The following is a 24,247-nucleotide window of genomic DNA, read 5'->3' on the forward strand; positions in this document are numbered from 1 at the left end:
CCTCACCCCTCCCCAAGCCCCCTGCAAATCCTGCTTGCCTCCTGCCCCCACCCCCATTCCCAATTTACCTTAGATTGGGTGGCCTTTTTAAACTGATCTAACCTCCCCCAAACTCCCCAAGTATCTGTACATACCCCTAGGAAACAAGACCACCTCTTGCAGCATTGCAGGAAAAATGAACTGCACTGCAGAACATGGTCTTCATTTCTTCTGTTACAGGTCATGGTCCACAGGCCTGTTGCCTCCTTGTTATATTTCTGTTTCATTCTTTGTAACCTGACCTGTCCCAGAGTCCTCTGAAAAGACTTCTTGTTTAAGTTCTGTTCTGGATCCCTGCATGATACAAGCATTCAACTGTTTGAGAATAAACACCGTTTAGCAACGAAGACCACATTCACCCTGATTGCACAGTGGAAACAGAGCAATTGAGACCTAGATTAAATAAGATTTTTACTCTAAGTTGCTTCTGAAACTAAGGATAGTTTTATACTAGTGTGACTCTAGTGATGACTTAGTGGAAGCATTTGCTCATTTTTAAAACAAACTAGCAACTTCGTGTCCTATAGATAATTCCAGTGAATAACTTCTGTAAAATGGAATATATGCCAGAACAAATACATTTTAGATGAATACTGCAGAATATCACTGAAATGTAAAATGTGAACTGGCATATACTGTCAGGCAACTGTAGGATTTTCACTGACCTAACAATATCAAATGCATGATTAATGCTATCGTTCTCTCATATAATTATAATAACAACTCCTAATGCTCCTTAAAAATCCTCCATTGCATGTAGTTTCAAGAAAGCCTCCAAGGACTTCACAGGATAGTTTGATATGTGCTAGCATATCCTATTGCTGAAGGAATTATTTCCTAATTGTCTCTAGTTTGTATTTTTAGACCTACTTTGCCTTCCTGCTGCTTTTCTGAAGATGGAGATTCTGGTAGCTCACCATCCTTATTATTTCTTCTGCTGGTACTGTTGGTGGTCTTTCTTGCTGCTTTTTTAAATTTGACACCTTGGAAAGAAGACATTGTCACTTTATAAAGTGCCTCCACCTTTCACCCTGAAGAATTTCCTAATGGTTTATAGCCTTTCTATTCTAGATTAGTACTTGATATGTGCTTGTAGTAATCCTCTCATTTTTCCTGTATCTGAAGTAGGACCATGGTATCTTTTGTGACCTACTGCATAACTGACCATTATGGAAGTCCAAAATCAACTGCAAGCTCAAGGTTGCTATGATGTTTCTTAAAAGGTATTAAAGACAAATCCTCTATGCAGTGAACTTAATGCCATTGTTAAATTATAATCCAGCAAGGAATGCTCTATCTTTAATAATTCTTTGCATTTACAAAGTCAGGTCTATTAATTACAGTAGGAAAGTTCCCTGTAGACACCATCACCTTTGGGTCAGGCTCACAGTACTTTTCATCTGTAAATCCTGGGACATTTTCCAAAGGGTGATTAAGCATCGTTATTTCTGTGTCATGGACAGGGCAATAGAATGGAGAATTGGTTTGTCTGTTGTGGGGCAGATGAGTGACAAAGCAGAAATCAGACTTTAGGTTTCTTAACTCCCAGCCCCCTGGACAGCCCTCAAGTGAGATAAGGTAAAACAAGCTTACTTTGTTTCCAGGCATATTCTGCAGCTTTGGGAGCTGTCAGCATGGCGAAAGGGTGCATTGAGAGGTTGAAAGGGTGAATCCAGTGACCCTAGAAGGACAACAGCATTCACATGTTAATATATGGTCTGGACCAGCCTGCTGCCAGAGGTGGTTCAAGCACCTACTTTGAACACCTTCAAGAGAAATTTGGATGTTTATCTTGCTGGGATCCTATGACCCCTGCTGACCTTGGGGCAGGGGGCTGGACTCGATGATCTTCTGAGGTCCCTTCCGGCCCTAATGTCTATGAAATTTGAAATATTTGGCATGTGCTGTTTCAAGTAACTAAAAATTGTTTGTGTTTACTGTTTCCCAGAGCATTATTATGAATCACTGGTATTTTCCCTTTATTCCAAATTGATTATTTTTACCTTTTCCACCATCTCTCCCTCTTCTATTTGCCTGTCACGTTGCATTCACTGTGTTAGTTCACTTGCGTATTTCCTTCCCAGAACCACCCATCCTAGCCTTCAAACAAGCAACGAACCTCTCCAACTTCATCACCAGAAGCAAACTTCCTACGGCCTAAAACACACTGAATGGATCCACACCATGCCATTGATGCAAAAAGCGGTTCGTTTCTTTGGAGGCTCGCAAACAAATCTCAGGCACACACTATTAGCAGCACAAAAGGTATATTTGCAAATAGGGTCGGAGCAGAGCCAAAGGACTCAGATTACTCCGCCCCCTGAGGAAATCCGCAGCTGGCATTATATCTCTTTCCTCCCGGGCACGTGTGCAGAAACAGGAACTCTTACAGCTCATTTCCGGTTCATACAAACATATATGTGACTACGTCACTTCATCCGTCGCATGTATATTATAATTAACTACTTAAGTATGCGGGGCAGATAGGCAAATATGCATCAGCTAATTGCGCACGCTCAGAAAGCTCTCTAGGTCACCAAGAGTTGAAATCCCGCCCCCTTTCAAGGACACAGTCAGTTGAATTCCAGCTTCTGTAATCTGCATGAGAAAGACCAGTAGGAGGGAGTGATTTATCATAAGAAAAGCTAGCAAACTGGCCAAGGGGGAAAAAAATGGTCCTTGGCAGTGTTTTTTTCTTATCAGGTATGAGATGCAAACTGTGCAGTTCTAACAACACTCCATTTCTAATCATAGTCTAACAATACTCCATTTACTGTGCATTTCTAACACCATGACAAGAAATGTAAAACCTGCCAACACATCTCCACCACCCCCACAATTACTACACCCCACAAGAGAGCCATCAGCATTCCTGGATCTTACACCTGCACCTCCAGAAATGTAATTGTAACTAGACTGCCAATGTGGACTCACCAGATTGGCTTGAGATACTTACCCTGGGCTAGAAACAGTGCTGGTGAACTCTGAGCAACCCCAAGGGTGGAGCAGGGGAGCCCTGCCCTGTGGAAAAGTAGAAGGCAATCAAAAGATTCATAGGATTCATAGATTGTAAGGCTGGAAGGGACCTTGGAAGATCATCAGGTCGAGCCCCCTGCACCGAGCAGGAAAGATAACTGGGGAAGGGGTTTTCAGTCCCCTCATTTGCATGGAAGGGGAATGGCCGGAGTGGGGGGCCAGCCACCCTGAGGCCTGGTTGGCCGGTTTGCAAGCCAGGGAGGGAGTGCTGGAGGGGATAAAAGCAGCAGCCGAAGTGGTATGTGGGGCTGCTGACAGTGACTCCAAGGAACGATGCAGGAGGCCTAAGAAGAGCTGGGGTGAACTGACCTAGCAGAGGGAGCAGAGAGACCCCTCTGAAGAGCTTCGAAGGCCCTGGGAGAAGAAAGCAGCAGCAGTCAGCCATGCCTCCAGCCCTGCAGGAGAGAGGGAGCAGTGGCCAGGGCTTGGGGCAGAGAGCTGGTGCCCCAAGGCCCCATCACAGTGTGCTAGATGTGCTGGGCGTCCCGGAGGCTAGGGGTGGCAGTCGGCCCCCCACTCCACTGTGGAGAAGAAGCAGTGGCCAGGAGTGCAGGCAGCTTCTTGATCCGGAGCAGGGAGCTGGGCCAGTGAGTTGAGGAAACCCCTTCCCTTCCCTGAGGAAGTGGGACAGCAGCAGGCAAGGCATTGGGATCCTGAGGAGCAGCAGAGCGCCAGGATGAGGGTCCCCAGGAGCTTGGGGCACAGGCCGGTGCTTGGAGCAGGACTGGTGAGCTGGGAAGTGTGTGAGGCACCTGGCCAGTTATCTGGAGCAGGGTTTAGAGCAATGACCCCTGGGAGCTGCCTGTGCTGCAGACACTCTGCCACTGACTGCCCCAGAGGGGACTCAGTCCTGTCCCTTATTCTGCAGCTGATTGTCATCGAATGGAGTCCCTGAGCTTTGTGCTTGGGTCATGCTGATTGCTGCAGGAGCCTACTCTGTTGCTTGTTGCTTGCCTTTTTGGTTGCCACGGAGGGTCGTCCTTCAGCCTCTTTGAGGGGGTTGGGGTTCAATACAATTTGATTCCTGCAGACCAGAAGAGCCCCTGTTGCAGTCTGTTGCTTATTGGGAAGCCTGTGGGAGCTGCTGGGAGTGGTCATCTTGCTTCCTTGTGGTAGCATCTCAGCAATGGCTGAAAGCTGCCAGTTACCCGACATGTGGTTCTTCAGTCAAGGGCTGACTAATGCACTTGGGTTTGTTTTGTGATTCTGGTTATGCCATTTAAGTTCACTTGTAAATAACCTTTCTTATTCTTGTTTTTTAAATAAAGTGTAAATAGTTAAATCAGTTAAGTGTTAGGCCTTCTTGGGACACTGGGCTGCTCTTTGGGAAGCAGGGGCCGACTGGAAAGTTAATTAGTGCTGGCTGGAAGCTCTGCCCCACTCTTGCCACACCGTCCCTAATATTGAGCAGGAGTGGCAACTATTGGGCTGCCACCTGGATTACATAATATATCTCATCCAGTGCATCAAATGCTCTAATAGAAAATATGTAGGAAAAATCAAACAACCATGTACCAAAATGAACGCGCACCAAAAATCTATCAAAGACAAGAATACTCAAACACCGGTGGGGGCACATTTCTCACAAGAAAACCACCCTCTCTTCGATCTCTGTTCTAATCCTCAAAGGGAATTTACAAAACAACTTTCATAGACTAGCCTATGAACTTCACTGTATCAACCTACTGGATACAAAAAAATCATGGACTAAATATAGACATTGGATTTATGACATATAACCTGCCTGACATCTGACTCCCAAGGTAAACCTCCACTTTTTAACCTTTTACCTCTTTCTATCATTGTTTGGTGGTATTTCTAAGAAGGATTCTGGGTGTATGTTCATATGGAAGATGTCATACCAAGCAGCCACGTTTACTGGCTAGATAAAGAGGCAAAATAGAATATGACTGGTTAATCTATGAGAGACTATGAAATTAGGCATCATTCTAAGCAGTAAGTATTTCTGTCACTCACTTTTTTTTACCGTTCCTCCATAACATAAAAAATGAAAAACCAAACATAGCAATGCTACACATCTCTAATTTAAGCATTTCAGGTAATATTTTCAAGTGTCTAGGTGACTTATGCTCCTAAATTCCATTTTTAATGATTTGGGCACTTAGCACCAGTTTTTAATAAGTGTCTTAGGCCAGATTTCATAGACATGCAAGCTGGAAGGGACCCCGGAGGATTATCGAGTCCAGCCCCTGAAAAAATCCTGGACCTGGGGGTCCAGCCAGGAGCCTGGGCATACACCCAGGCTTGGGCTTGTAACTCTGTGGGCCAGGAGTTGGCACACTCCACTCTAGGCCACACAGTTAAGTTAATTAGGTACTTCTCTGTGACTGAATACCTCTGAAAATTTTATTTTCAATTACATTTAAGCTAAGATTTTTAAAAGTGAATTATGATTTAAGGACATTTCAATTTTGGGGCAGAGAGGAGTGGAGTCTTGATTTAAGACATCTAAAAGGAAATGCATGTTCAGGAAGGACTGAGCACCAGTATCCTGAAAATCAGCCCCCAAGGTGGCTTACATTTTGTACCCAAAGATCCAGGCACATAAACTTATTAGTAATTTTTTAAAATTGTGACCCTTAGGGCACAGCTACATCTGGAAATAAGGCAGAGTAGCAGCTCCACACTGCATATCCTGCATAATTTCTGGGAATTAATGGGTGAGTAATCTTTCTACATGATGCTTCCAGCCCTGGCACAGAGGCTATGTAAATATACCTTTAGCCCTTTAGGGCTTTGGAAAAAATTACCCTTTAGGTTCCAAACTCAGCCAAGCACTTAAGTATATGCTCTGAAGAAAAGGAATGGATTTCACCGGGTGCCTAATTCTATGAGCTAAACTGCAGGCCAGAGGGATTCTCAAAATACCAGGCTCATCTTCCTCTGAAAACCCTGTTATCTTGGTATCAGCCAAAAATTCATTTGTCATGTTTCCAGAGACAGGGATTGCCTCAGACATCACTGCTAGGTTCAGTTTTAGAGTAAATGAAAGGGAAAAGAGCTCAGCAGTCAAAAGTGAAATCCTTCCCTGCCTGCCTGAGTCATGCCAGGAATTCTAGCAAGCAAAACCCAAATCAGTGGGAAGGAACTATGTGAAATGGCAGGATGAGAAGTTTTGGAAATTATTAGTAAACCAAACCAAACCTCTGACTCCTTTATACTGTGAAGTTTTCAGTTTGAAAGCAAACTACCAAAAGATGTCAGGGTGGCAAGGATCTTGGCCACAGGCCCCAGTGCACCAAGAAAAAGGAAGTAAAGCGTTTTCAGAGTGCTGAAGGAAATGTATCATTCACAAAGTCCATGGGTTAAATGCAATCCCCACCATTCTCTTCAGAAAATGAGAAGTGAGAGACCAATGCTACTATGCTGAACATATTCCAAAATATTCCACAAACTGAACTGGGTAGAGCAGGGGTAGGTAACCCCCAGCATGAGTGTATGGCACATGAAGGTATTTAGCATGCATGCCTCAGGGCAGATGTCAGGGAAGGGGCCTAGGCTGCACTGCCATAACAAAGATCAGGCCCCTTGCGGCTCCCCCACTATCCGCCCTGGCACGCCAGCATCATACAAGTTGAGGTTGTGGGTGTTTTTGACACTGCTCAAAATCTTTGCCAACCCCTGGGATAGAGTTTCCCATATGCAGATGAGAGAATTGACCAATATGTTTGTCACTTACACACAAATACAGACAATCACCTTGCTGGGGTCGTTTGAGGCTAGACAATCACCTTGCTGGGGTCGTTTGACCCCAGTACTCTTTCCTGCCTTGGCAGTGGGTCGGACTTGATGATCTGCTCAGGTCCCTTCCGACCCTACAAACTATGGAACTATAACTATGAAGCTGTATTTGCCAGAGAGTAGTAGTAACCCCAGCCAGCTGCCAGATGGCAGTCTTTACTAACAATAAGGCCAGATATGAATAATGTCGTTTATAATAAGGGTTCCAGACATTGCTAGATACACGTAAGTGATTAATTGCAATCCAATTACAATTCCACAGCATTTTTCAAAAGTTGCTTTGGTAACATTTATTTTTAATGATACTAACTGTATGAAGCCTAAGTATTCCAACACACGCATTGTTGTAGCATACTGTTAGAGCAAACAGGGAACTTAGATATAAAAGTCAGGAATTAAAGCCTGAAAAATACTGCTTGACATGCAAGTGGATTTGTTTCACTGAAGAACTCCTAGGCCCAAATTTTATCTTACAGAGACGTCTATTTTGAAAATTATAATTTCTTGATCCATTGTCAGGGGATTGTGAAAGTCACTTCCCTTGCAGATACAGTTTTGCCAGCAAAAGGCATTGTATGAATGTAGCTATACCAACAGAAGAGACCTTCTGCCAGTTCACCTTGTATTTCTTAGGGTATTTGTGCATTTATGGGGGAGGGGGGACAGGGGATCCCAACCCTTCCATGTTGATACATAACATCTCCACTAGGAAGCCCTGCTGCCATAGCTATGAAGGCAACAGCCTAGTAATGTAGGCAGGGCCAGAAGGCTTGAAGGGTCTAAGGAACATCTGTATCCCTACTGAAATTTGGGATGCAGCCTTTCTCCCTCCTCTCCCTGGCACAAGCCTAACATGCCTCTCGTTTGCCCTAAGCCAGGGAGTAGAAGTTGCAGTTGATGGAAAAGCCAGCTACATATACTCCTTTCATGCAAGTACAGAGCTTCAGTATGCCAAAGAAATGCTACTGGTGTACAATAACTCTGCTGCTGTTGAAGCTGAATATTAAAATCCTCATCTCCTTTAGTAATGTGAAGTGTAGCTCTTGATGCTTTGATCCTATCACAGACATAAGCTATACAGTATTGGCAACTGGCTGGAAGATGTATAATTAATAGATGCCTTCCCTTTACACATGGCACCTGACACACTTTTCGTTGGGGCAGTACTGAATTTGGGCACCATCACTGCCCACCTGCTGCCAGAAGTGCCTTCTTTGAAACAGAATAGAAAACAGAGGTTCAGAAAGCTCCTAAAGGGAACTGTAAGGGTCTGATCATTTAAGAGGATGTTTAGTGATGAACACATGAGTCTCACAGAAGTCAGTGGGGTACTCATGCATTAGGCAGACAATTAAGTGCTTTACCAGCTCAGTACCTATGGGAGTGGGGCATTACCCTAATATCCTGGTCAGCTGGAGAACCAATGCCAAAAATTCCAGAAGTGCAGTGTGACCTCTTCTTTTTGTCCACTGAATAATGCTTGTGCTTCTATGCTATAGATACAGTTGCTCAGTTACTGATTAAAGAATACATTCAGATAGATTTTGTGTCTGTTGGTATCAAGAGCTGAATAGATAAAATAGACCTAATTTCTTTTTCTGTCTCTCAGCCTGGGCATTATTTTCAGCTGGTGCAGCAGAAGAAAAGCTCAGTAGAAAAATAGGCAACTCCCTCCCTCTCAGGAACAAGACCAGCTCTCTGAAGGTCAGTTACACAAACATAAAAAGCGTTTGTATATTTGCCAGTCTTGTAGTGGTGCCTTGTTGTAAGGTTCAGAGATCCAGTATAAGATAGATGGAAAGAATTAAGTCAGCAGTCAACAAGAACCATTATGGCAGAAAGTGAATTGCAGTCTCAGTGGGAGAGTCTCACTGGCAACCAGTACCATATTTGCTTGACTACAAAATGACCCCCCAGTAATTTGATTCTGTATATGGAAAATGTGATACATTTTTTATAATTTTCCAGGTAGAAAAGTACTGGAGGGTTGTCTTCAGTCTTCCCCTTCCCACATTGCCACAGCAGGGAAAGTAGGGTGGGGATCAGGTCCCTTACCCATCTGCTTCTTCCCCCTGCAGCCCTCCTGCCCCCCTGCCACTTGCACCCTCCAACCCCACCTTCCCAGAGCCTCTGACCCTCCCTCATCTCTGCCTCTTCCCCCCTCACCAGCTCTTCAGTTTTTGCCTCTTCTCCTTCCCATCTTCCCCCCTTTACTCTCTGATACTGCTTGATTGCTCCATCCTAGAGCACACCATACAGAAGCTCAGCCCTTGCCTAACAGCAGTGCTGGTGCTGATGACTGGCTGGGCCCAGCAATGTAGGTGCCATTGGGTCAGGCCTGGTGTTGGCACTACTGATTGGCTTGGCAAAGCAAGGAGTTTCCATTGCTCCATGCCTGGGAGAGACCCCAGCCAGAGTCAGGCACAGCTTGGCTCTGGTAGTAAGGGGGTGGGAAGGGGTTGGGGATGGGGTTGGGGAAGTGGGGCAGAAATGGCAGAGGGAAGGGGAAGCAAGCTATTGTGGGTCTGACTCTGACTCTGGCCTGGAGCCTGGATCAGGACCAGAGCTGGAGCAACCACTTGCTCCCCCTTCCACTTGATATGTGAATATAAGGTGAGGGGCTTTCTCCCCCATCCTGACTGAGCGGGGGGGAACCTCATCTTATATTTGAGTAAATATGGTAGATAACCAAAATAATACAATGTTTTAGGTATACTTCAGTGTGGTGGTGTCATGTGGGAAAGGATAGGATATCAAGCTGATTCTCTGAGAGAAGGATGGGCCAGGGGATCATGTTAGTCTAGGACTGGAAGTTCTTATTCTGCTATAAACTCTTTGAGCCTCACTTCTCATCTGTAAACTGGTTGAAAAGACATATTGGAATGCAAAGATTCTGAGGCACTCAGCATACACTATATACAACTCATTCGATATGTTATGATCCTTTTCATCATCTTTTTACTACAATCTTGGTAGAAATCTCTTTTGAACAGTATTCTTTCCTGCCCATGGCAGGGGGTCGGACTTGATGATCTGCTCAGGTCCCTTCCGACCCTACCAACTATGAACATTTTCCATTTACAGAAGCCAAGTGTCAATAAAAACAAAACTTTTAGATGGACAATAAGTCCCCACAGCACCCCCTCCTCACTCAGCAGGGTTGCATTATGCTACAGAGCTCTGACGGCTGCAGGGACAGAAACCCTCCTTCCCCCACCGTGGCCAGGCTGCATGTGGGACTGATTTCAGAGGCTGTAACTGACTTGGGTCAGTGACAGCTGGGGGAGTGAGGCCAGTCAAGTGCTTGGGCAGAGCAAACAAGGTCTGCCTGAGGCTAGAGCAGCCCTGCACAATGCTGTCTGGGATGGCAGTGATCATGCTTTACATTGATCCTTAATGGGATCTGGCACAGACATTTGATAAAGCGCTCAAACAGAAAGTGCTTTAGATTAGGACACACCCATCCAGGATTAATTTGGAGGGAGTTCCATGATTTTTAAAGTGTTTTATGTGCCATGAATGTCTGTCCTGTTATGGCTGTAAAACACTTTCTGAGTGTAACTTCTGCACTTAGCCTCATAGTCTTCAATGTATACATTAGGGCCGTGCGAAGCTTCAGTCCCTGATTCAATTCAGCAGAGATTCACCCCGATTCGGTAACCAAATCTCCAAATCTGAATCGAATCAAAGGACCCTTTAATCTCTCTGAATCAAATCGGAACCTGCCAAATCAATTCCAATAGATTCTGAAAGATTTGGAGATTTGGACATAGACACAGCTTTAAAAACTTTTTCTACATACCTCTAGGTAGCAGGTGGCTGCGATGCTGGGGTGCTGGAGTGTCCCACAGAAGCACGGGGAATTCACCAGCACGCTCGTTTAGCAGACCCAGAAGTGGACCAGAAGCACTTCCGGTCCACTTCTGCGTTCGCTGGGGAGTGTGCTCGGGGCTCCCCTTTGCCCCACCAGCTAGGTGACTTGTGCCTCCTGGGTCTGGGGGACACCCAGGGCCCCCCTGAAGCCAATTGCTGAGCCAGGGAGGTGCAGGGGGGCCCCCAGTGCACTCCCGGGCAGACCCAGAAGTGGACCAGAAGTACTTCCGATCCACCTCCGGGTTCACCACTGAGCATGTGGAGGGCCCCCTGCACTCCTGTGGGACGCTCCATGCACCCCAGCATCATAGTGATCACAAGCCACACCTGCTACCTCAGCGTATGTAGAAAAAACTTTTAAAGCTGTGTCTATGTTTGAATCGCTGAGTCTCCAAATCAGATTCAGATTCGGCCAAATTTAATCAGGGACAGTGATCCATATCAACTAATCGAATCACTGGCCCTGATTCAGGCCAAATCTGAATCAAACAGGCCCCGCTTCACACACCCCTAGTATACATACTTAATATATAATCCCTTGTGGAATCAGGAGTTAGTCTCCAAATACAGATACAGCGTCTAGGCGACGAAGAAATATTAGGCCCACACCTACACAGGCAGCCAGGGGAGGATCCACAGGGGGTGCGGTGGTGCAGTTACATCCCCACCCTGCTTTTGATTCTTGGTTCAAACTAGGTTTAAAATCAACAGCCTGTCAGCAGCATTTCTATTCAGGCAACAGTGAGAGACTGAGTTGACTTTATGGTTTATTGTAATCTACCTAATTTCTTCTAAATACTTCATTCCGCAGATGTTAACAACTTTCCCTCCTTTTTGCTAGTCTTGATGTTCCACTTATCTAACTATCCTTCCTTTGGCTAGCTGTTCCTGGTAACATAGCTTCCTTTAACAGCCTCACAGACCGTTTTTAACTATAGCTAAAAACATTAACTCAGGTGAACGTTAACTCAGGTGTGGAAATAACCTTCAGTAAAGCACTGGATACATTGCCAAGATGCTCAAGAAAGTTAGACTGTTTTATGAATCTGAAAAAGAGGTGCACATTTAGCTGTAAGGACTACAGGATTAATGAAACAGCATTTGGATTATTTTTTGCTTTCAATATTATATAGCCCTAAGCCCCTAGCATATTAATAAAACATCTCATTTATTTTTAACTGGAGAAAAATGTGTTGCATTATATGGGATGATGTACCACATCATCTGCACTCCCCTTTTCAAAATCCTATATCTGTCCATGCAAGCAGCAGTGACAAACCTAAGCAACTGCAACTCTTCCAGCCAAACTGACATGCTGATAACTTATGAGACTCCAATTATGGACTTGATCTGGCTCCAATTCAAGTCAGGAGTTAGACTCCCATTGCTGCTGCTGCTGTTGTCAGTGTGCGAGATCAAGCCATGGTTGTGGCTGTAGTACTTGAAGTGGAGAAAAGGAGGATACCTCGATCAGAATCTGCAGGCCTCAGAGGCCCCATCAGGCCTCGATACATGGTTTGGCTATATACATTTGGCTAGGTTTCATTTTGAGGGAAGGGAGGTACTCACTTGTATTTGTATGGTTCTGAGAGGTTTGAGGAAGTTTCTGATTCCTAACCTTGTGAAAGTTTTCTGTGGCAAGAAAAATGGGTCTATAGGCAAAGCACAGGACTGGGGCTTAGATATGCTTTCAGCTGTTAGCTCTATATGACCTTGGAAAAGTTATTTGATTCCTTCTACAATTGACCATCTGTAAGAGGGGGATAATAATACTTCCATTCTTCCACTCTGTATATTTTCATTGTAAGATCTTATTAGGTGCAAGTTTTCTCTCTCACTATTGTGTGCACAGTGTCTGGCACTACTGGGCTCCAATTTTAGATGGGACCTCCAAGCACCTCCATGATATAAACAACATAACTGCCACAGTCCTAGCAGTTTGTTCAGCTTAGCATATAGTGCACAACTGGTTTACAGTCGCAATGAAAATCTTTTAAAATAACATTTTTGTTCTCTTTTGGGCATCAAAGTAAAGAGGGAATTTACTGCACCATAATAAAAGAGAAGCGCTTTAAAGATCAGAGATGAACAGAGGTTTGAATGCCACCACCTTGTGGCCATCTTCCCTGGTCCTGAACAGATGACTTTTAGACTGGTGGAAAGGAGATTATATAGGTATTTTTAAAAAGGAACAGACAACACAGATTAGGTAACTCCACCCGATCAGGAATGAACCAGGCTAAAATTCTACTGGCATAAGTTGTACCCATTTAGGAAGGGGTGGCAATTATTTTGGCTGGAGGGCTACTTAACTTTTGGTGAGCTGTCGAAGGCTGCAAGGGTAGCCATGCCCCTTGACAGGTGTGCTGCCCCTTGATTGCCATCTTGGGACCAGAAGTCCTGCCCCTAACCCCTGACCTTTGCCACCAGAAGTCCCTCCCCTTGTCCCCCAGAAGTACTCCTTCTGAGAGGGGCGTTTGCCAACTTGGAACTGGAAAAAAATCCAAATTATATACTAAAAATCAAACATCTACTATAACATATTTTTGTTTTATTTCAGAAAAATATATTGCTCCGGATTTACATATGTTTGCATAGTGTATGTAGAGGCAATTGCATAATAGCTCAAAATAAGGTCTTAATCTTCTTTACTGTGTGTGAGGGGAGTATGTGGGATGTAGGGTGTGTGGGGGATGTGTGTGTGTGGTGGGGGGGTGAAGAGGGTCTGGGGGGATTGAGAAGGGATGTGGTGGGGTGGGGAGGGTATGGAGTGTGTGAGGGGGGATGTGGGCCCCCACCATGAGCCTGCCCCCCTCCCCCCACCATGGCACACAGCCAGTGCAGCAGGTGGTGGGCCCTAAGGGTGCTCATGGCCCACAGCAGGCAGAGGGGCTCCAGCTGAGTCCCAGGAACTACACATTGTGGCACAGAGCCAGCCTGGCCCAGCACACTGGCACCTTTGAGCCAGGCCAGGCTAGCTCTATGTCAGCACATGGGGCTCCCAGCACTGCAGGCAGGAGCCGCATGCCATCGGGTCAGGCCTGGACAGGCTGGCTCTGTGCCTCCACGTGGGGCTTCCAGCACTCTGGTGAGGGGCTGCACATGGAGGCAAAAGCCAGCCTGGCCCAGCCCAAAGGCACATGGCTCCCAGCTGCAGTGCCAGGAGCCACACATGCTGGCATGGAGCTAGCCTGGGTTGGCATGAAGGCACACACTCCTTGCTGCAGTGCCAGAAGTCCCACATGCTGGCACGAAGCCAGCCTGGCCCAGTCCAATGGTATGTGGCTTCCAGAAGGAGTGCTGGGAACTGCATGTGGCAGCACAGAGCCTGCCCAGCTTGATCATGTGTGGCTGCCTGCAGCTCCCAGCTGGAGTGCCAGAAGCCATTGAAAGTTGCATGCCATTGGGCTGGGATGACTCCATGGGTGGCTCCCAGCTTCAGTGCCAGGAGCCCCACAGAGGCAGAGGCACAGAGCTGGCCCTGTCCAATGGCATGCAACGTCTGAAAGCCTGTACCTCCCACTGGCTTTCAGAGGAACAGCTGCAGGCCAGTAATAATTGTCTTTTGGAGGGACCCCGTGGGCTGGATAGAATCATAAAAAGCTGGGGTTGGAAGGGACCTCAGGAGGTCATCTACTCCAACCCCCTGCTCAAAGCAGGACCATCCCCAACTAGATTATCCCATCCAAAGCTTTGTCTAGCTAGGTCTTAAAAACCTCCAAGGATGGAGCTTCCACGACCTCTCTGGGTAACCTGTTCCAGTGTTTTACTACCCTCCTAATGAGAAAATTCTTCCTAATATTTAACCTAAACTTCCCTTTTGCAACTTGAGACCGTTGCTCCTTGTTCTGTCATCTGCCACCACTACAAACAGTCCAGCTCCATCTTCTTTTGAACTTCCCTTCAGGTACTTCAAGGCTACTGTTAAGTCCCATCTCTGTCTTCTCTTCCGTAGGCTAAATAAACCCAGTTTCCTCAGTCTTTCCTCATAAGTCATGTGCCCTAGCCCACTCACCATTTTTATTGCCTTCTACTGGACTTTCTCCAATTTCTCTACATCCTTTCTGTAGTGGGGGGCCAAAAACTGGTAACAGTACTCCAGATGTGGCCTCACCAGTGCTGAATAGAGGGGAAGTCCCTTGACTTACTGGCATCACACCTACCAATGCAGCCCAGTATGCTGTTAGCCTTCTTGGAAACACGAGCACACTGGTGGCTCATATTCAGCTTATTGTCCACTGTAACCCCCAGGTCCTTTTCTGCAGAGCTGCTGCCCAGGCAGTCACCCCCCAGCCTGTACTGGTGTATGGGATTGTTCTGTCCTAAGTGCAGGACTTTGCATTTGTCCTTGTTGAACCTCATGAGATTCCTTTTGGCCCAATCCTCCAATTTTTTATGTCACTCTGAATCCTAGCCCTACCCTCCAGTGTGTCTACTACTCCCCCCAGCTTGGTGTCATCTGCAAACTTGCTGAGGGTGTGCTCTATGCCATCTTCCGGGTTGCACCTTGGCGGCCTAGATCTGGCCCGCGGGCTGTATTTTGCCTGCCCCTGCATTTAGGTGTTATCTGTCTACTTCCATACTGGAAGAGTCATTTACTAAAGGCACATAGGTTATTATTACCTGCTGCCCCACCACCATAATGGCATGGCATAGCAATAGTCATCTACCGTATATATTTACTGTGGTCTAGCTTCATGTCTGTCCATTCCTGATCCTGCTGTAATTCATGTGTAAATTTTACTGTAGTTTATGTATTGTTTTTCCATTCCCAATGATGCCATCTGGTTCAAAATTATGTGGAGTGGAAACTTTTCTGAACAAAAGTCAGAGGAAGACAAATGCCTTCACAAGACTCACTAGTTGGAATGCTGTGCAAGGTCCTGTCTATTCTAGAGCTAGCTTTTCCAGGCATATTATTGATCTTATTCACCTAACTAAGAACAAAATATTATCTTTGGAGACTTTGGTAATCAATCAGTAATAGCCAACCAGATACAGTGCAGCAGGTCTGTGCATTTACTCCAAGATTTAATTTAATATTTTACTTGATTGATAAACAGAGAATCTGAGTCCACCACTGAGGCACTCCTGCACAACAGGATAAGGAATTCTGACTGGACCTGCTCCCTGTGGCATTTTAACTTTGTAGCTATTATTTGTTTATCTGTATTTTGCAGTTTGCAGAGTTGTCCATATCATCACTGAGGAAAAATAATGAGGCAACATTTTCAAAACATTTGGCCATTTTAAAAAACATAGGCTGCCTACAGCAAAGCAACCAGACCAAGGAATGCAAACTGTTAGGCTTGATTCTGCCAAGTGTTTAGTAATCTGCCCCAAAACCAGTAACACACTTTGTTATGCATCTTCCAAAGCATATAAATGGTGTCATTGCACTAATCTAAGTACAAAGCATTTGCCAGTACAACTAGAACCCCCTAGCAAAGGCACAACTAACAATCACAAAAAAGTACTTTTTTGCTGATGTGAGACTGCATTTACATGGAGGAGAGGTATGCTGAAAAAGCTGTGTCAGTTAGGGGGTGTGATTTTTTTTTTTAATCTATAGTGGCAATACTTTGTCTTATAGACCTGGCCATTGATGTCACTGGAATTACTCACATGCTTAAAGTTAAAAACATGCTTAAATTCTTTGCTGGATTGCAACCAGGGAGTTTTGTGCTTGGCTGGAGCAAGCCTTTTGAGACTAGAGATTAGAACTGTGATTGGTTCTGGAACATGATCTCTTTGGTCACTACTCTGCCATACCTCAAAGTCTACAACTATCTTCTAAATGCCCTCTATATCCTCCCACTTCACATTAGTCCTTATAAGCATTTAAGGCAAAAAACGATCCATGAAGAAGACTCATCTATAAAAGATCTGCAGACTCCATGCAAGAGGGAAGTGGTCTGAAGAACTGTAGGAAGAACCAGGCCAAAGATGAAGCACTGCAGACATGGGAAGAAGTCTGTTACTAAGAATATAAGAAAGTAGATCTGAAATGGTAGCTGTATTTTTCTCTCTTTCTTTTTTTAAAAAACCTCTTTAGTAGCTGCCTGGAACAGAGTGAGTGGCTTTCTGGAAGAGAGTGTGGGTGATAGGATTTTACTCCTGGAATCCAGCAAGATTCCAGGAAGAGACTGCCCTTTAACATAAACCCATATTACTGGTATATCTCCAGCAAACACAAAGTTAGGTCACTGAAGTAGAAAAGAGCTAGTGGCATCTTCAAAGCAATGTGGTCTATTTCACTGCATGTTCATGGATGTTTGTAATGTACTGCATAAAACTTATCAATGTGATACTGTGTTAATTCTCCTCCACCTTTTCTGCCAGAGTCACCACTGTTCTAATACAGGACAAGCAGTATAAACAACAGCTGTTAGCAGTACAGACCCAGAGGATGACCTCCAAGCAACTAGATCAAGAAAACTGTATGATCTTGCCAGTATTTTAATATGTGATAGATATGTAAAGGATGGTAGGAAAGCTTGTTGAATTAAACCCATTTTATTTCATTAAAAAGAAATAAATGGCATTGGTAAACTGTCATTTAATAGAAGTTGTATTATAGTAGCACAAAATCCGTAACTAAAGTCAAGGCCTTACTGCTAGGTGATTATATACATGCACAGGGGTGATGGTAAACTTATTGGAACCTTATCAACTTATCTAAATAGAATGAGGGTGGGAGGACAAGTGACTAGCCCAATTCTGAGTAGGTAAGCACCAGAGCTAGGAATAGCAGCCAGGTCATCGCACTTCTACTCTAGTGCCCTAACCACTGGAGTACACTGCTGGTGATTTTTTTTTAGCTCTCAACTCAGTTCTTTCACTGTGATCTTTATAAAAGATACTAACACATCAGCAAACAACTCACTTTTTCAGAGTGCTGCCAGTGTGTGGCTGAGGGTGCAGTGCTGTAAATCTCAAAGATCTCTTCAATAGGGATGCTGTTCTGTGAAAACAGAAGGGGGTTTAGCTCTTGGAGAGGTTTTCTTTTCTTTTCTTTGTTTTTTTTAAATAAAATCCAACTGATGCTCCATCTTAGTGAGATCCAGAAAAATTTTGACTTCTTCAGTATCATCATGTGCTCAATATGACATGCCTTTCTAGTGTTGCTAATATAGCTAAGATGTACCTCGTGCTATTTGTTTCTATTATCTCTTATTATAGAAAAGATACAGTGAACAGAGTCAGATCTAATCATATGCCTAAAATATATCATTAAATAGATAGCAAGAAAAGCCCAGTAGAAGAGCATTCTGCTAAATGAGATCTAACACCAGTCTGTGTTAGATGAAGCTATCATTACCATTGATATTTTTCTTTGTTATTTTTTATGTCAGGTCTTTATAAAATAAGAAATTCACCTACCTATTCTGTATAAGGCTTTCTATTTTTTGTTTTGCATTTACTGCATCTCAGATTAATAGTATTTTAAAAAAATACAATGCATGCTGTATGTAAATTAACTATCAAACAGATACATGGCACATGTAATATAATTGAATTAAACTGGGAAGCTGTTGTAGAACAAAAGGTTTTACAACCGTGATCACTTCCTTACCATTAATATTCCAGCATATGAAGATAAAATCATAGCTTCTCTCTCAATTCGGTTGGGATACATGTATCTCCTGTGAACTGGTAAATTCCTGTGCAGGATAATCAGGGGAATGTGAATAAACAGTTAGTCTGATTTATTTAATCAGTGATAGCTACTGGACCTGAATCATAGCTTCATTACTTCAGCTTCACACTAGTGTAATACCAATGCAGGAACTTGGCCCTAGCCTTTTCATACCTACCTTTTCCCTTTTGTCGAAGGAGTTTTGTTTTCTGACTCATTTAGCCATAGTAGAGCAACACTGATGGCTAAGTCATAATTGGCCTGAAAATAGAAAAGAACCTTAAATGTAACAACATGCAGTAAAATGTGAAATACAATCACATGCTGGGTATACTCGTCAGGTGACCTCCTTACCCCCAAACCCTGTTTCTTGTGGTACCTTATTGTTGGGAGGTTGAAAAGGCACCATAAATTACCTCCAAAATAGGACATGTGTCTTAAATTAAGCATGCCTGCATGCAGATATGTTTGGGTATGTATCAGATTTATATCAGTATGAGCAATAGCATGAAACTAGGAGTCATGAGAGACAGAACTGAGTGCAGAATTCAGCTATGATTTACTTGGCAAACATCTGGCAGCTACTTAATTTCTTTGCCTTGCTTTTTCTGGCTATAAAATACAAGTAAAATAGATCTTTTTCACAGGTGGGTTCTGAGGTTGATCTGTTAATGATGTGAGAAGCACTTCCAGGTCCATGGATGCAGAAGGCTGCATGACCCCAATTCAGCACAGCATTTAAACATGAGCTTAACTTTTTTGATTTTGGCATGATTTAAGCACATGAGCAAAGTTAAGCATGTGCTTCACTGAAGCAAGGCTGCAAACACAACTTTACAATATGAAACTTTATTATGGCATCATATCATAAAGTTAACATACTTAGGTCACCATCTTGCCAAGAGCATCCTTCGGCAGTGTCTGACATCTAAGGAAAACCCTTTTCATTGCAATGCCTAAGAATGGTCATATTCACTCAAATAGTGCTGCACCCAGCAAGCCCATACTGGCCGAACACAGGGCAGTGTTTAAAGGACGCTGCCAGGATGAAAATCTAAATACTGTGTTCCTGCCACAGTCACAAATGGCATCTACTGTTATTATAATAAAAAAAAAGTTAGCAAAATCATGTCATTTTCCAATGTGTTTGTTTTGTACAGCACCATGCCATGAAGAAAGGGGTAGCCCATAGCTACAGTGCATCAGGAACAGGCTACAGAGCAAAACTATAACTCAGAGGAGTCATAACTGAGTCCTGCTTATCCCTTGCTCACGTGGAAAGAAAACTGAGCCCTTCCTCTCTGACACAGTTTACTTCCCCATCTCTACTGACTCATCTAGTGCACTATCAATTCTTTGAACATATTCCCTTTGAAACCTGCCCTGGACAACTTAATATTCTTTACCTAACTATGCTATAGATCAGGGGTTCCCAATGTTTATGTGCCCAAGGGCACATTAGAATTTAAAAGAAAAAGCAGTGGGTGCCAATATGACAGCATTTTTTGTTGGAATAATGATTTTTACTGATCGTGAAAATGCACACGGGCACCTGAATAAACCTCGGGGGGCACCATGGCACCCATGGGCACTGCGCTGGGAACTGCTGCTATATATGTCGGACTTTGGTCCATTTCCCTTGTTCAGAACATCCTAAGATGGCCTTAATGAAAGTTTATAGGCCTATAAAGTAGTCACTATCTTGGATTTTACCACCATCCATAATTTCTGGATTGCTCAATTCCACAGTCCCAAATTAGCAAACAATCCTGGAAAGGATGAACCTAAACTCAGGTGAAAAGTCAGGCCTCAGTCCTGCAATTGGGTTTTTGTGAGTGGATTCCTGCATCCACACAGAATTGCTACAACAAAATTTCTAAAAACATTTTCAGAGAAGTCAGTAAAATTATGAATATTCTTCATCTACAAATGTATCTGTACTAAAGGTGAGATCCTAGCCCCACTGAAGTCAACAGGAGTTTTTCCACTGACATTAACAGGGCCAGAATTTCACCCTGAGCTAGCATAGTGTACTTATTTGTCTTCTGAGTACTTCACAAACATGACTGAACTACTCTCATCCCATGAATGTAAGGGCAATTTCATAATTTAATGATAGATGGGACAATTTATGATCATCTAGTTTGATCTCCACTATCACTATGCTAAAGCATGTTACCCAGTAATTCCTGCATCAAGACAAAGTAGTAGATAAATAAATCCTCGGTTGTGGATATAATTTGGGAAAGGAGTTACTGGCCCTGTTTGTGCTACTAAGGGTGTATCTACATGCATGACTAAATTTAGTGTACATTAAGTGATTTTTGGCAGCTGTCTACACATGCAGAGACTTGGCCCTAAAGTTAGTGCCAAGTCCCTGCAGCCCTGCCATGTGTCCCTATTGGCTTGGAAGACCCAGCACTAAAATGAATGCTGGGTTGCATCTACACATGCATTAATGAGATTTAACTAATCGCGCCTAAATTTGATACCTGCACTTGCCTCAAACTTAGATTATTCATCTTAACTTTTCCTTAGCTTTCCCATCTAGGTTACCCCTATGTACCACTGAAAGTCAGCTGAATGTTGGCTTTGAAGCTGTTACCCTGACTTATTAAATACAACTGATCCCAAGATATTTTCTTTCCTCTAAATCAAAGTTTTTTGTTTCCAAATATTAATACTAAGCTATTTAACTGCACTAATTTAGGCACCCTTCAGATATCTCATTAACCCAGGAATAAAGAAAGCAGGATTAGAATAAGGAGACATCTGGTTACCATGTCATCTAGAAAGGTAGGCTGCCTTCTTCCTTCTGGGTCAAATTCAATTTCCTGAAGTCTGATGCCAACATAATCTCCCCTTAAAGCAAGAGAGCACCTTTGAATTACAAGCAGTTATAGGTAACCTAGTGCAAAAGAGGATGGAGCAGAAATATCTTAAAAGCTAGTGTAAAATTAGAGCTGTTTATTGCAATTCCAGGCCCATGGATTTACCAAGGAGTCCAGCTGAAGCTGTGAAAGCCTGCTGTGAAAAGCCTCCTTATTTTTGCTTTTGTGGCACTTTCAGCTGCCCTAATTCCTCAGAGAGTTAGAAGTAAAAGGAGAAAGGCAAGTGCAAGCAAAGTGTTAAAAATAAAGTCCTACTTGGGATTGCTTCTTTTAGGTCCTGGTTTTACTGCAGTACATGCAGCAAGAGCACAGCAGGGATTTCACTGTAAAACCACCAGCCTGAAAGTGTTGTTCCATTTATTCTTGGTTTTCTTTTTCATGAAGGGCCTGATTCTATAACCTGTTGCTCAGACTTAATAGTACTTACTCATGGAAGAAGCCCTAATGAAGTCAAATGTGGGACTCATACTGAACATAATAGAAGCTAAATTAAACCCTGAAAAAGCTGTCTGTTGGATGGAGCCCAGTATACTTTAGATATACAAATACAAGACTCTCCTGTATGAGGTACAGGGGCAGACTTGTTCACATAGCAGTAATAGCTGGCTGGACCATACAGGGAGGTTCATACCATATGCTATCCATAAGGACTCTCTCTTCCTTCCTCCACTGACAGAATAAGTTCAGAAAGGAAAGGCTAAGGATATATGTATGTTATCCTTTAATATGTGTGTGGGTACATCTACATGTGCCATTAATGTGCAGCAATAAACTCCAGAGCTTCAGAGTGTAATACTCCCAGGTATGTGTTTAATGCCTGGAATTACAGTACATTGAGCTGGGGCAGAGCAGCTCTGGCTGGCAGGGGACCCGAGGGGTCAGCCTGCCAGCCTGGGGCAGCCCCCTGCCCAGCTCAACATGCTACAGAGGGACTGGCTGAGGTGTAAATGTGCTTCAGTGCAAGGCTAGCCAGCAGACAGCCCCAACACTGAAGCACCCTTATGGCCCCGCCACATGGGCCTGTGTCTATGTGTGCACTGCTGCAGAATTTTTACTGCACAGCAGGATAGCACTTGTATTTTCAAGTACTTTTATTTACAAGTACTATGCTGCTGTGGAGTAAATTAGTTTACTCCAGCCTAATAGGGGTGCACACATAAATGCTGAGATATTTACTGTGCAGCTAATTAGTCTACTACAAACATCTTGTGCAGCTGCACCAAATATGTCATTAAAAAAACCCTTTATATTCACTGAAGTACAGCATGAGAAGCAAATAAGAATCAGTACTTACAAGAGTTTTCCAACTTCTTTTATCAGGCGTTTTCTTTCTGTCTGTTTTCTTTCCATGTGTTTTCTAGCTGTCTGGAAATCTGCCATAACTCAAACTGCTTACTAAAATCCAGCATAAAAGTTGAGAGAAACAGAAGCATGTGTCATTTTGTGCACAAGTAACAATGACTGAACCAAAGCCATAAACAAATTAGCATAATATATTTAAAAACTCCTGCAAAACATAGGCAATGCAGAAGTGGCAGAATAATGTACAAGTTGGGTTGTAATGGGAAAGGAGAGTGGACATATTGAAGTACTGTATTGTGTTGAGTCTCATCACCTCTTCCAAACTTTTAATGGTTTGAGTATTCACCCTGCCTCCCCCTCCCCAAAAAGGGCAAATAGTGGCAACTCCTAAGTGATGTGGCTGGAGAGATAGGTTATTTTTGTTGCAGATCACTGTAAATTGGAAGAAGAGAAGGCTGGAGAAGAAGAGGTTATGGCAAGCTAGCTTGGGGATAAGGACGCAGGCACTAGTTTTGACAAGTGTAACAGGGAACCTGAGCCCTGTTACTAGGATCCATGTCCTTTAAGGGCACAGCAAGACAGCAGACGGGGTTAAAAGCTGAGCCTGGGTGCCTGGTCAGTTGATTGGGGCGTCAGGTGACCGGAGGAGAGCTCAGGCCAGAACTATATAAACCCTGGTTTGAGGTGGTCAGAGGGGGCTGGCTGAGAGGGTGTGCTCCTGAGAATTTCCAGAAAGGCTGTGGCAGCTCTTCAAGGGAAAGCAGCAGATGGTGGGATGCAGAGAGAGAACCATGGAACTGTAGATTGCCTTCTTTACCTTTATTTTGTTATAGCCTAGGGGCTTACTGTTCATGTTGCATTTGTAAACTGGTGATTTATGGCTGAGGCTGTAGGGGAGGAGGAGGAGGCCTCGTTAGTGTTCATGGGGTGCAGCTGCAGAGGGGCTGGAGAGCCCAGCACCAGAGGGGCACAGCAGACAAGGGCCAGGGGCCTAGTTTGGGACTAAGGCCTTAAAGCCAAGCCTGACACAGTAGGTCTGAGCTAAAGGGGCTAGCCACATAAAAAGGGATAAGGCTGAATGGGCCAAAGCACAACAGAGTCTGGGAAAATTGTATAGGGCCACGAGCCCAGAGCATACTAAGAGACTAGAGCCTCAGAGCCTGACCCTATCTAGTGGGTCTAGGCTAGTGGGCCTAGTTAGAGAGAAAGGGGCAGAAGCTGAGTAGGCTGAAGTCCCCACAGAGACATACAGCTCACACCTGAGAGGCATGGGGCATGTTAAGGGGAGGTCAGAGCGTGCAGTTAGCCCCCACCTTGGTGAGTGAGAGCATAGATCTCACCTGGGAAGCCCTGGTACAACCTCCTCTTCAAGAACCAAGGAACATCAAGTCATGGCAGACAAGAAAAAGGGAGTTTGTTCCCAGAGGAAAACTGAGATATCAAGGGAGTTTCGGGTGCCTTTGTAGGCTTTAAAATGCTGCTGCAGATGCTACCCTGTTGTTAGAAATGGAGTATTGTTAGAAATGCACAGCTTGCATCTTGCACCTTATAAGAAAGAAACACTGCCAAGGACTTTTTTCCTTGCCCAGCCTTGCCACAGCTCTTCTTATACTAAATCGCAGACTCTCCCCCAGCTTCTCCCTAGCCTTTCTCATGCAGATTACAGAAGCTGGAATTCAACTGACTGTGTCCTTGAAAGGGGGGG

General features: G+C 44.1%; 1 protein-coding gene across 1 annotated transcript; it reads right to left on the reverse strand.

The window, feature by feature from the left end:
• Positions 1-81: 81 nt before the first annotated feature.
• On the reverse strand, positions 82-21,885 carry CUNH2orf80 (chromosome unknown C2orf80 homolog). The gene is made up of 7 exons (XM_019553516.1): positions 21,872-21,885; positions 21,130-21,211; positions 18,528-18,610; positions 18,287-18,374; positions 17,597-17,674; positions 1,633-1,720; positions 82-1,022 (listed from the first exon to the last, which is right to left on the reverse strand). Exons 1-7 carry the CDS (start codon positions 21,883-21,885, stop codon positions 877-879), a joined length of 579 nt encoding a protein of 192 aa, XP_019409061.1. The 3' UTR covers positions 82-876.
• Between the last annotated feature and the right edge of the window lie 2,362 nt (positions 21,886-24,247).

This window comes from Crocodylus porosus, unplaced genomic scaffold, assembly GCF_001723895.1.
Source record: "Crocodylus porosus isolate Cpor-Errol unplaced genomic scaffold, CroPor_comp1, whole genome shotgun sequence".
Lineage (NCBI taxonomy): Eukaryota > Metazoa > Chordata > Crocodylia > Crocodylidae > Crocodylus > Crocodylus porosus.

Bases quoted from the DNA above. Each gene is read 5' to 3' on its own strand.
- CUNH2orf80 (XM_019553516.1), bottom strand. The intron at 18,611-21,129 runs GTAACCAGATGT...TTCTATTTTCAG, and splicing joins CTACCTTTCTAGATGACATG to GCCAATTATGACTTAGCCAT. The intron at 1,721-17,596 runs GTGAGTTGTTTG...TTGTCCTTCTAG, and splicing joins ACTGGCAGCACTCTGAAAAA to GGTCACTGGATTCACCCTTT.